We start from the raw sequence: 12,588 nt of genomic DNA, 5'->3' as shown, positions 1-12,588 counted from the left end.
GGTAAGTCCCCACCCGTTCTGAGCCAATAAAGCTCTGCTTAGGCTGTTTCGTTAAGCTCCCAATGTCGGCCCTCACCCATTGATTCCTAAGATTTGGCGGTTTTCTTTTGCACATGAGTGCTGGAGTTTTGAAGGCTTCAATATCAGGATATGACCTGTGGAGAAGTGGCCAGTGTCTATTAATGATGTTGTGGAGTTCAGGCATTATCGGGTGCTGGGTGTGTACAGAGGGAATGCGTTCAGGTGTGACGGATGTGTTGCGAGAAGGGATAGATTCCAGAGCTCTTTGTTTTTCGGTGTTTCGTCTATGGGAAGGCACCCCTGAGAGTCTATCCTCCTTTCATAATTTTCTCAATTCGGTGAGATCTGAACTCCAGTTTACCCTAACCTGGGACTTGACCAAAATCTCATTATTAGATACAATGGTCATCAAAAACGACACCGGTAAACTTGAGACAGATATTTTCACCAAACCCACTGACTCGAATAATCTTTTGTTGTATACCAGTTGCCACCCAAGATCAACTAAAAATAGATTGCCCCGCTCCCAGCTTCAGAGGGTTAAACGAATTGTGTCTGATAAGAATTTACTAGAAACCCGCCTTAATGAAATGTCTGAGAAATTTATTGATAGAGACCACCCAGAACAACTTCTGAACACCGAGAAACAAAGAGCTCTGGAATCTATCCCTTCTCGCAATACATCCGTCACACCTGAACGCATTCCCTCTGTACACACCCACCACCGATAATGCCGAAACTCCACAACATCATTAATAGACACTGGCCACTTCTCCACAGGTCATATCCTGATATTGAAGCCTTCAAAACTCCAGCACTCATGTGCAAAAGAAAACCGCCAAATCTTAGGAATCAATGGGTGAGGGCCGACATTGGGAGCTTAACGAAACAGCCTAAGCAGAGCTTTATTGGCTCAGAACGGGTGGGGACTTACCCCTGTCTGGGATGTGCATGATGCTCTAATGTCATTAAGGGGGAAGATGTTATCCACCCCCATTCTGGTAAGCGATAGCACATACCACAGAGGCTACATTACCCTGCAGGAGACACTAGGTGGCAGCACTACACGGCACATACCACAGAGGCTGCATTACCCTGCAGGAGACACTAGGTGGCAGCACTACACGGCACATACCACAGAGGCTGCATTACCCTGCAGGAGACACTAGGTGGCAGCACTACTCGGCACATACCACAGAGGCTGCATTACTGTGCAGGAGACACTAGGTGGCAGCACTACACAGCACATACCACAGAGGCTGCATTACCCTGCAGGTGACACTAGGTGACAGCACTTCACGGCACATAACACATAGGCTGCATTACCCTGCAGAAGACACTAGGTGGCAGCACTACAAGGCACATACCACAGAGGCTGAATTACCGTGCAGGAGACACTAGGTGGCAGCACTACATGGCACATACCACAGAGGCTGCATTACCCTGCAGGCGACACTAGGTGGCAGCACTTCACGGCACATACCACAGAGGCTGCATTACCCTGCAGGAGACACTAGGTGGCAGCACTACAAGACACATACCACAGAGGCTGCATTACCCTGCAGGAGACACTAGGTGGCAGCACTACACGGCACATACCACAGAGGCTGCATTACCCTGCAGGAGACACTAGGTGGCAGCACTACACAGCACATAACACAGAGGCTGCATTACCCTGCAGGCGACACTAGATGGCAGCACTACACAGCATATACCACAGAGGCTGCATTACCCTGCAAGAGACACTAGGTGGCAGCACTACACGGCACATACCACAGAGGCTGCATTACCCTGCAAGAGACACTAGGTGGCAGCACTACACGGCACATACCACAGAGGCTGCATTACCCTGCAAGAGACACTAGGTGGCAGCACTACACGGCACATACCACAGAGGCTGCATTACCCTGCAAGAGACACTAGGTGGCAGCACTAGAAATAAGACCACGGCTCGGACCGTTAATCTCGTTACTACCTATCATAATCAGTGGAGTGATGTGTATGCTATTCTCAAAAAGAACTGGAATATTCTGTTGACGGAACCTAGGCTTCTACCGTGGCTCTCGAACACTCCCAGGATGGTGGCTAGGAGGTCGCGAAATCTGAAGGATGAGCTGGTGTCAAGCCATTTCAGACGGGTGACCGCTAGAACAGGGACAGGCAGGAACATCGATGGATCCTATCCATGTGGTAGGTGTAATGTCTGCAGCTATATGGTGGCCGACAGCGGTGTTTGTCTCCCTAACAGCCCAGACAAGGTCCGGGTTACCGGGTACTTTACCTGTCGCACGAGGAATCTTGTCTATGCTTTGATTTGTAGTTGCCCAAAGTTGTATGTTGGTTCCACCATGCAGGAGCTTAGACGCCGGACGCAACAGCACTTATCCAGTATCAATATGGCGCGGAAGGGTTTGGATAAAGGTAAGAAGCTTTCCTCGGTGGCTGCACATTTCCTGCATCATCATGGGGGTTCCCCTAGGGGTGTAAGGGTTATGGGTCTGGAGGGGGTCAGGACTGATATTAGGGGTGGGAGCATAGTCCCTGAGCTCCTGAGGAAGGAATCCAAATGGATTTACAACCTTAACAGTTTGGCCCCAGTGGGTATAAATGAGGAGCTTTTAACTACCGGTTTTTACAAGCGGGTTTGAAGGATTGTCACCTGTTTTCCCCGTACCCCCATTTTTGCTGGTGTTTGTTATTCACATATTTGCTCCTTGTGTCTCGTTTTAGATCCTGTGGATGAACTTACCCTTTTTGAACCCCTCCTAGGTGTAAAACTCGGAATCATTACGGACCCATAGGATTTCTGGATCCCTATTCTTTGTCCTGTCGTCTGTGCTTATGACTCGGCTATTTGTCTGTACCTACGATTCGGCTATTTGTCTCTGCCTCACTCTTTTAGGTTTTCGTCTGCTGCCAGCTATGCCATATATTGTGTACTGCTTTTTGCATTCGTCCTTATGTATGTTCTGTTGGTCCAGCTAAGGGATGTCTTTCCCCTTTTGATAAATAAATATATGTTTGTATATGAGTGACAGTTGTAACATATGTAAATTATGGGCTTTGATATTGTACCTTGAAACATAGCCTGGTTCATTGTCACTGGTAGCCCACTTTCTATTTTCTGGGCGTGCATGTATATATAGAATACATTTTTTTCGGCGTGCCTGCACCACGTTTTCCAGTTCTACCTGTTGCTTCGTTGTTCAACATTCCTTGTGCTGGTGGGCTGCACTCCTTGTTCGGCCTTAGCAAATTCTTTTGAATGACCCATGGCTTGAGCACGATAGCGCCTCTATGCTCATCTTGAGGAAATGGGTGACATTCCTTTCATGTATCCTCGTCTCTAATATATATATATTTCTCCTCCTCTTGCCAGCATTTGGGTTTGGGTGTGATTTATATGTGCAAGCGCACTGCTCCATCAGTCCGTCGTCTTATGAAAAGTATGATTTATATGAACGGGTACTACGGGTATTACACCGTCAGACCATTAAAACCAGATGAGATCGTGTCGTACAGGCTGCGATAATATCACCTCTCGTTCTCTCTTTCTAGGAAATTATATCTGAACTGGAACATTTCTCCAAACTGATCACTCCGAGCTGGACTCCTGTATCATCGCCATCTTATCCCATGGAGTGGACGGTGCTGTGTATGGATCTGATGGCAAACTTGTACAGGTAAGACGCAAGGCCAGGTATGTTCACACTGGGACACAACATATCCCAGCAGTTAATTCTCTTTTCTTCTTTGTTGTATATTGATGTAAAAAATGAAATCTTCCACATATCACAGCTATGATCTCTATCTATAGCTATGTTCTCTTCCGCTGGCTGCAGCAGGAGCCTCTCCCCTCTGCTGTGTCTACAGTAGGGCAATGCCGCATATTACCTTCATTCTTTAATTAGGGAAATGATCAAAGAGTTAGGTCTGTGGTTCTCAGACATTTGAATTCGGCCTTATTATAGGACCTCTAAGTAAGGCCGGTTTCACACGTCAGTGGCTCCGGTACGTGAGGTGACAGTTTCCTCACGTACCGGAGCCACTGACGCACGTAGACACAATGAAATCAATGCATCTGTGCAGATGTCATTGATTTTTTGCAGACCGTGTCTCTGTGTGCCAAACACGGACACATGTCAGTGCTCGTGGGAGCGCACGGATTACACGGACCCATTAAAGTCAGTGGGCCCGTGTAAAACACGTTCCGCACACGGATGTTTTCCGTGTGCAGTCCGTGTGCCGTGCAGGAGACAGCGCTTACAGTAAGCGCTGTCCCCCCCCCCACATGGTGCTGAAGCCGCCATTCATATCTTCTCTGCAGCAGCCTTTGCTGTAGAGAAGATATGAATAATCCTTTTTTTTTGTTTGTTTCTCGTGTTTAACATAAAGATCCATGTCCCCTCCCACCCCCTGTGCGCCCGCCAGCTGTTATTAAAATACTCACCCGCCTCCCTCGCAGTGTCCTGTCCTGGCCGCAGCTTCTACTGTATGAGCGATCACGTGAGAGGGGAGCGTTACTTGGGAAGACTCGGGGGGGTCCCTGTCAGGGGTGGGATCCTGACGGAGGCCTAGCAAAAGGACAGATCGTTACGGAGCCGCGCCTGCTCTTCATTGCGGCGGCATCTCAAGAAAGGACAAGAAGCGAAGGATATTGTGGAGAAGTGAGAAACGAGATCACAGCACAAAGGCGATAGAACCAGTAGGAGTCGTGCTCCGAGATCGGCAACATCCTTCTGAGGCGCGTAGCCGGCGGCCGGAACGCCGAGGAAGTAATAGACTCTACGCATTACTTTAAACTACGGCAGGACAGTTAACTCTAGGTTGGCTGTCTCACCTAAATCACCTAATGAAGACAACGGAGGCAATTGTGGGAGAGGGGCGTCTCTAGGGTCCCAGAATAACTCCAGGCCTACCCCGTCATACGGGTGCGTCCTATCCATATCATCTGGGGGACAGAGAGAAAGAACAGAAACATACACGACAGTTGTGAGGACTATCCCGTGGTGCTCAGCAGGGAGGTACTACAACACCCAGGCGCTAGTAGGTAGGCACTGATTTCCACCTGCAAAGCGAACTCTAGATGTGCCTTCGGACCGGCCGGTCTCAGCCAGCCCTGTTAGCAGTGCTCTGGATTGTGGATGCCGAAGTCTACAGTAAAAGGTAAAGAGACTGCAACCCTGTGTCCTCGTTATTTACTGCGACCTACACCTGCACCTACATCTTTAATTGGGTGCCCCTTAGCAGGGCCACGGACCGGGTCAGGCCACCGTGACATCCCCAGAACCGAGAGAGACCCGGTACCGAGTACCCCGCTGCCCTGCGTCTGGGGGCCGCTGCAACAGCGCTTGTGACCGCTGCAGCCACTCACTGGGCACGTAGTAACATACATGTAACTTTCAATAGATGAGACGGATCGAGGTGTGGACCAGCGAGACGGACGAGAGCAGACCGGATCGCCTGGTTGTGAGCAGAGCGACGCAGGGAGAGAGGATGGGAGAGTCCGGCTGCCAACCCAGTCTGACATGATCTGCGCCTACGCCTGTCTGAAGGGTGAGCACAAAACAAACTAAGTTCTGGGCTGGTCTTTATTTTTCCTACAAACTTTCTTTATAGTCATTACATCTCCTACATGCAGATAAAGTGAGTGCATTACTGAAGGTGTAAAAAATGTATTAAAAATTGAGTGCAGCTCTGGAGTAAAATGCAGGATGTAATTCCGGATCAGTAATGTCTGTATTTGCATAGTTGGTTATTTGCATTTTATTATGTATATAGTTTTATGTCACTTGTATAATCTGTGACATCATTTAGGTTCTGTATCACTTCACAACACAAAGCACGGATCGTGGTTCATACGAGATCTTACTGATGTGTTCTCCAAACATGCCAAGGACACGCATGTAGCTGACATGCTGGTTAAGGTGAGACCCCATTTATTGTAACCCCTTGTGAGACCCCTGTTATAATGTCTCTGTACACCAGTGCATCATCTGTGTCGCTGACCTCCTGATGCAAAAATGAGCCGCGCCGGCCTAACCCTCACTTCATCAACCATGACAGCCGCCGTCCCATAGTAGAGTAATATCCCCTAATATGAGCTTTTCTCCTCTGCCCTCTCTATAGGTGAACGCCCGCATTAAAAAGCGAGAGGGGCACGCTCCAGGGACCGAATACGACCGCTGCAAAGAGATGTCCGAGTACAGCAGCACCCTGTGCCGAGACCTGTACTTGTTCCCAGGATTCCCCCTGTGACCTGACCACCTGCACTTCTGTCTCCTACATAGAATGCCTTTATTTTTACATCTTCTATCCATGTCTTCCACTGTTGTATTGTCTCCTTTCCTTGGATGGGTCCAAGGAGCATTGAAGCCCCTTCACACAGGTCACATTCCTGGACAGGCCGCATTCACACTGAGTGCTGGGTGTGATATTCCTCTGGTGCGGTGCTCTATATCTTCCATAGTATTTAGGGGCCAGAGACTTAGATTCCCTTCATCCAGGGCCGTTGGGCAATTTTTTTGCTGTATTTTATTGTTTCCATTATTTTATGGAAGCGAAAAGTAATTGCACCAGAAATGATATATTTTACTTGCACTTAAAGCCAGTGTGAATTTGGCCCAACAGCAGGGTCCCCGGGACTTTGTAACCGATGGCGGAGCTATTCTCTCTTACTGTATTGTATGTTCACTTTTGCCACATGCAGGAAGTTTTCTTCAGTGGTGGTCCGGGCCCAGACCCCTACTAATCACAAAGTCTGGGAGTGCGTAAACCGTGGAGGATTAGCTGAAATCTCTGCACTTTTCTGTTTAGAGGTTTTGGGATTCAGATTCCCTCCAGTGAAACTTTTTAGTTTTTTAAACTTTAATTATCCTTCAAACTTTGATATTTGAGAAGTTCTATGGGGGCCGCGACTAAAAGGGGATGTATTATATGTTTACAGGGGTCTCGCCTAGAGATCAGCCCTGTATCAACACTGCTCTCATATTTTTTCTTTCACAGACTGAATTGTCTTAGAAAGTCGTAGTTTTACCATTTTTTTTTTCCCCTCAGACGGGTCTCGGCCCTTCTCCTGACTCGCCGGTCTTTGTGAATTTTTGCTTTCCTGCAAAATTGCTAATTTGTCATGTTGTCCCTCTGTTGTTCCTCCTGGAGTTTTATCGTGTGTCTCTTATTGTCAGTGTCCTAGTTGAGCTGACGGTGACAAGTGACAATTTATTCAATTTCCAAGAAGAGTTAACTGAGGAACGACACGACGCAGAGCAGAAATGATTTGTTTTTTTACAGTAGAAGTGTTTCTACTACGTGGCTATATTCAGATGCCGTATGTGGGGATCGTCTGGTCTCGTAGGTGAGCTGGACTCTTGAGTCAGTAGTATGGGAGCTTCACAGATATGATCCTTTCTCTGTCTATCCCTCTGCCCCCGACCTTTCCAATCTGGCTCCTATATAAGGCAATCCCCACACTGCTCCCTACACATCACGGGGTCTCCAGAGGGAGGTCACGTTCATTGATCACAGACCATCTTCTGTGGATGGCCGCAGGTGACCATCTGCCCAATGTAAAACTACAACCCCCGTCATGGCCGTAGGCTGGAGACCTCTGATGCCGGCTCGTGGACGTCCATTCTTCCTTTCTTCTGGCCAGTCTTCCGCCCCCGAGTTTTACTTTTATTTCATGCCAACTGCTTGCGAAAAACTTCAGCTTCTCCTGCCGATGGCTACAACTTTCTGTTATATTTTCTGTATAGATTAATTGTATTTTTCCATCATACATGACGGCACCACGAGAGGGGATCCGCCCATCAAGGACAGGAAACCTTCAAGATAAAAGGGGCGGCTCCTCTCTCCACATCAGTTGGTTTCCTGTCCTTGACGGGGAACCCTCAAGATGGAAGACGTCTGAATGGATGACGTCTGAAGATTGAAGAGGATGCCGGGGCCTGGGTCGGGTGGATTTGGGCAGGCTCTGTCTGCTGCACTTGTCACCAGGTACCCGTAGTCGCCTCGGGGGTCAATGTATACCATGCCCCCCCTGAGCGAAGCATGGCCACAGCCCGCGAGGCGAACGCCCGGGTGAAGTTCCTCCACGGGGGCCGCAGGTGCGCTTCCCCCCCTGTCGAGTTGAGAAAAATCCTGCCTGTCCACGGGGGTCACTTTATGGTGCCCCCCCTGTTGACTACTGGTGGCCATGCAGCCCGTGAGGCACATCGGTGCCCGGGCTTAGTAAGTCTCCTCGGAGGTTGGGGCCCTCCCTGTCGAGTGTCAAAAGCAGGTCTCCCCCCTTCCCCCGCCTCCCTGACGGTACCTGACAAGCGGTGTTCGGAGAGTGGTGAGGTAACTGCGCTGTCTGTGGCATGGACGCTCCGGAAAGCCTCCCTCCAGCGGCACCAGGTATCCAGGAATTGGAGGTACGTGCGCGCGCTCGCGCGGAACGTTTAAATGCGGGCAGAAGGGCAGGGGGACCAGAATCTTCGGCGCGCACCGGAAGTAAAGGCCGGGTGCGCGCCCGGAAGTGAAGGAGCGTGCAGGGCCGCGCACTCAGAGGCAGGATCAACCAGGTGAATGGAGCGTGCACCGGAGGTGGTTGCCGGGTGCGCGCTCTGGCATCACTTTACTGCGCAAACGTTGCGCAGGGCGGCAATGGCAGGATCAGCCAGGTAGATGGTGACTCTAATAGCGCGCACCGGATGTGGTTGCCGGGTGCGCGCTCTGGCATGTTTACACAGCGCAGGCGTTGCGCTTGCGTGGGCACGATCAACCAGGTGATTGATTGCACATAGAAGCACCGGAAGTGGTGCAGGCACGATCAGCCAGGTAATCATTCAGGACAGGTGCGATTATACACCTGATCACTGAAGCAGCCAGTAAGGCAGGATCAACCAGGTGATTCATTAGGAAAAAAAAAAAAAAAGTGAACCTATTTAAACAAGCCAGAAACGCTGCCCTGTGTCACTAAAACCAGGCCAGGTTGAAGGTGACTACTCTTGCTAAGTGTTAACGTGTATGATGGAGAGTCTTTCACCAGAGCATTTGATGCCACAGCAAGAGATGCAGGAGAGGCGGTCTCGCTCAAGCGAAAAGAGCCAGTCCCGCCATGGCAGCAGCAGAAGCCGCTCGGACAGCGTACGGACGGATCGCCGTGCCAAGGAGGGGTCCCTAGTCTCAGTGGGAGACATGGAGAAATCCAGCCAACCTCCGGATCCGGTACCCGTACTCTGAAAGTGTCCAAGTGGTGAGTGATCTGCGAGAAAGTCCAGCACGCTAATGTCTGTTCTTTTCTCTTCTCTTATCTCCGTCTCTCCCCTCTTTTCTTACGGGGTGGAGTATAGGAGGTCCCCAAAAAGCGTCAGGGGAAAACTAAAAATAAGGAGTGCCCCTTATGTAAAAAACCCTTAAAGACATCTTGGGGTAAAAGACTGTGTCAGGAATGTATCAACCAGACTGTTGCGGAGGAAACACCCTCCTTTACGGACAGCCTAAGGTCCCTGATTCAGACCGAAGTCTCTAGGTCCGTAAACACATTACAGACAGCTGACACAGATGCCAGATCTAGGGACAGATCCAGCCCTTCAGTAGGATCCCAAAGAGATTCCTCGGGGTCAGAGCAGGATTCCGATACAGCCCGCTGCTCTGATAGTAGCTCAGAGGAAGAAGACATCTTTCCAGCAGAGGCTACGGATAGGCTTATTAAAGCTGTTCGCTCTACCATGGGGCTGGTAGATGAGAAGGCCAAAAAGACAGCCCAGGAACTCATGTTCATTGGCCTACAAAAGAAAAAACGGAGGTCATTCCCTGTTAATGAGCAGCTACAAGAACTAATTAAAAGGGAATGGCAAAAGCCAGAAAAAAGGTCCCAGTTAACTACCTCCCTAAAAAGAAGGTACCCTTTTGAAGAGGAGGCGTCCTCATCTTGGGACAGAGCCCCAAAAATTGATGTGGCGGTCTCCAAAGTTGCCAGGAAATCCTCCCTGCCATTCGAGGACCTAGGTTCTCTAAAAGAACCTCTGGATAGGAAGGTGGACAGTTCCCTGAAGACAGCTTGGGAAGCCTCAGCAGGAGCACTAAGGCCAGCCATCGCGGCCACTTGTGTAGCCAGATCCCTTAAAATCTGGATAGACAACCTGGAGGAACAGGTAGAGAAAAAAGTTCCCAGGGAAACTATCCTGGAGGCAATACCAACTATGAAAGCAGCGGCGGTGTTTCTAGCTGAAGCATCAGCGGACTCGGCTAGGCTGGCAGCAAAATCAGCAGCGTTAGCCAACACAGGACGCCGTGCCGTATGGCTTAAATGCTGGCCAGGAGATACTCAGGCGAAGATGAAGCTCTGCTCTTTGCCTTGTGAGGGGAACTTCCTCTTCGGACCGGCTTTAGACGAGGTGTTGGAGAAAGCCGGGGATAAAAAGAAGAACTTCCCGAAACAGCCGTTTCAGCCCTTTCGGAGAGGTCAAAAATTCCGGAGACAGCAGTACAGAGACCGAGACAGGAGCAACCTGGACAAGCGACCCAGGGGAGGAAAGGGCTTCTATTTCGGCAAGTCCCCCAGAGACACCAAAAAACCCTCCCAGTGACGGTCCTTCTCAGGTGGGAGGGAGGCTCTCTCACTTCCTTCCAGCCTGGGAGAGGATCTCATCCAGCATATGGATCCGGCAGATCGTAGGATCAGGCCTAAAACTAAAGTTTCACCACTGGCCTCCAAGAAGGTATATGCAGACCCCAGTACAATCCTCTCAGGAGAAACAAGACAGTCTGGAAGGAGAAGTAACATCACTCCTAGACAAACACGTCTTGGAGGAAGTTCCTATAGAGGAAAGAAGGGAAGGATTTTATTCCCCTCTTTTTCTCATAAAGAAACCAGACAACTCCTGGAGGACAATAATTAACCTAAAAGGCCTCAACAAATTTCTTGTAATACCATCATTCAAGATGGAGACCATAAAATCAGCGGTGAAACTTCTCTATCCCCAGTGTTACATGTCCGTCCTCGACCTCAAGGACGCTTATTATCACGTCCCAATCGGACAACAAGATCGTCGGTTTCTCAGAGTGGCAGTCCAGATGGGGTCTCAGCTGCGTCACTTCCAGTACAAGGCTCTGCCCTTTGGGATAGCAACAGCCCCACGGGTATTCACAAAGCTGATAGCAGAGGTCACAGCTCATCTCAGAGAAAAAGACACTCTGATAATACCCTACCTGGACGACTTCCTGATAGTGGGGAAGAACTTTTCTCACTGTCAGGAACAGGTCAGGATAGTGATGGACACTCTTCAGACACTGGGATGGCAACTAAATCTCAAGAAGTCCAAGCTGGAGCCAGCTATGGTCCAGAATTTCCTGGGGATAACGGTAGACTCCGTGGCACAGGAGTGTCGCCTCCCAGAAGAAAAAGAGGAAAAAATCAAACAAATGATTATGATCACTTTAAAAAAACCGGAAATGACTTTAAGAAGGGCCATGTCGGTGTTAGGATCCCTAACCTCCTGCATACCGGCAGTAAAATGGGCCCAGTTCCATGCAAGAGAACTGCAATGGTGTGTGCTGCAGAACGACCAGGAACTTCAGGGGCAGTTAGAGCACTCTCCCACTCTCTGTGCTCCAATCTCTCAGATGGTGGTTACAGATAGAGTCATTCCCGAGAGGAGTTCCCTGGACATTCACAGCCTCCAAGGTGATCACAACAGACGCCAGTCCGTGGGGGTGGGGAGCCCACTCAGACACACTATGGGTCCAAGACCCCTGGGCTCAAGAGGAGAAAGATCTATCCTCAAACGAGTGGGAGCTCCTAGCAATAGAAAAAGCGCTAGAGAGATTACTTCCTCACTTGGCAGGGCATCATGTGAGAGTCCTATCGGACAACCGAACAGCGGTCGCATACGTGAACCACCAGGGAGGCACCCGCTCTCGGGCTCTGATGCACGTAACCACAAGACTCATGTCTCTAGCCGAAAGGCACCTCCTGTCATTATCGGCCCTGCATATCCGAGGCGTGGACAACATAAAGGCAGACTTTTTAAGCAGGAACCACTTGAGACAAGGAGAATGGTCCCTAAAAAAGTCCGTTTTTCAACGGATAGTGCACATGTGGGGAAAACCCAAGATAGACCTCTTTGCCTCAAAAGTCAACAAGAAAGTCCAAAAGTTCTGCTCCCTGAACCCAGCAGACAGGCCGTTGGCAGTAGACGCCTTCAGCATAGAATGGACGTCAGGACTCCTGTATGACTTCCCACCGATATGTCTAATCCCAGTGGTTCTGAGGAAGATCAGGGAGGACAAGGCCAGGGTAATTGTCATAGCTCCCTTCTGGCCGAAAAGACCGTGGTTTTACTGGCTGAGAGTGATGTCAGTGACGGACCCATGGGTTCTCCCGGAAGACCAGGACCTTCTAACGCAGGGTCCCTTCAACCACCCGCAGAACTCCGGGCTTCATTTGACAGCCTGGCATTTGAGCGGTCGTTACTAGAGAAAGAAGGGTTCTCAGCTGGGCTAATATCCACCTTGCTCAGCAGCAGAAAGCCAGTAACGACCAAGATCTATGGGAGAATATGGAAGAAATTCCTCTCCAGC

At 49.8% G+C, this 12,588-nt stretch overlaps 2 protein-coding genes across 3 annotated transcripts in view; both read left to right on the top strand.

Annotated features, from left to right (window-relative positions):
• The window catches only part of LOC143769424 (caspase-2-like), a 212,036-nt gene extending 204,230 nt beyond the window's left edge, over nt 1-7,806 (top strand). Inside the window, exons 3-5 of the mRNA XM_077257925.1 lie at nt 5,431-5,577; nt 5,839-5,948; nt 6,151-7,806. Of these exons, the coding sequence (XP_077114040.1) occupies nt 5,431-5,577; nt 5,839-5,948; nt 6,151-6,279 (386 nt within the window). The 3' untranslated portion in view covers nt 6,280-7,806. The remainder of the gene's footprint in view (nt 1-5,430; nt 5,578-5,838; nt 5,949-6,150) is intronic.
• LOC143769425 (caspase-2-like) overlaps nt 1-12,588 on the top strand; it is an 86,069-nt gene that overhangs the window by 8,206 nt on the left and 65,275 nt on the right. Inside the window, exons 2-4 of one of the 2 annotated variants that reach the window (XM_077257926.1) lie at nt 2,069-2,211; nt 2,342-2,442; nt 3,580-3,704. The gene's annotated coding sequence lies outside the window, so the exon portion shown is untranslated. Of the gene's footprint in view, nt 1-2,068; nt 2,212-2,341; nt 2,443-3,368; nt 3,705-12,588 lie in introns of those variants that run through there. The other variant, XM_077257927.1, reaches the window with a different exon arrangement.

The sequence above is a fragment of the Ranitomeya variabilis genome, chromosome 4 (assembly GCF_051348905.1).
Source record: "Ranitomeya variabilis isolate aRanVar5 chromosome 4, aRanVar5.hap1, whole genome shotgun sequence".
NCBI classification, from domain to species: Eukaryota; Metazoa; Chordata; class Amphibia; order Anura; family Dendrobatidae; genus Ranitomeya; species Ranitomeya variabilis.
This window is presented reverse-complemented; position numbering and strand designations above follow the sequence as displayed.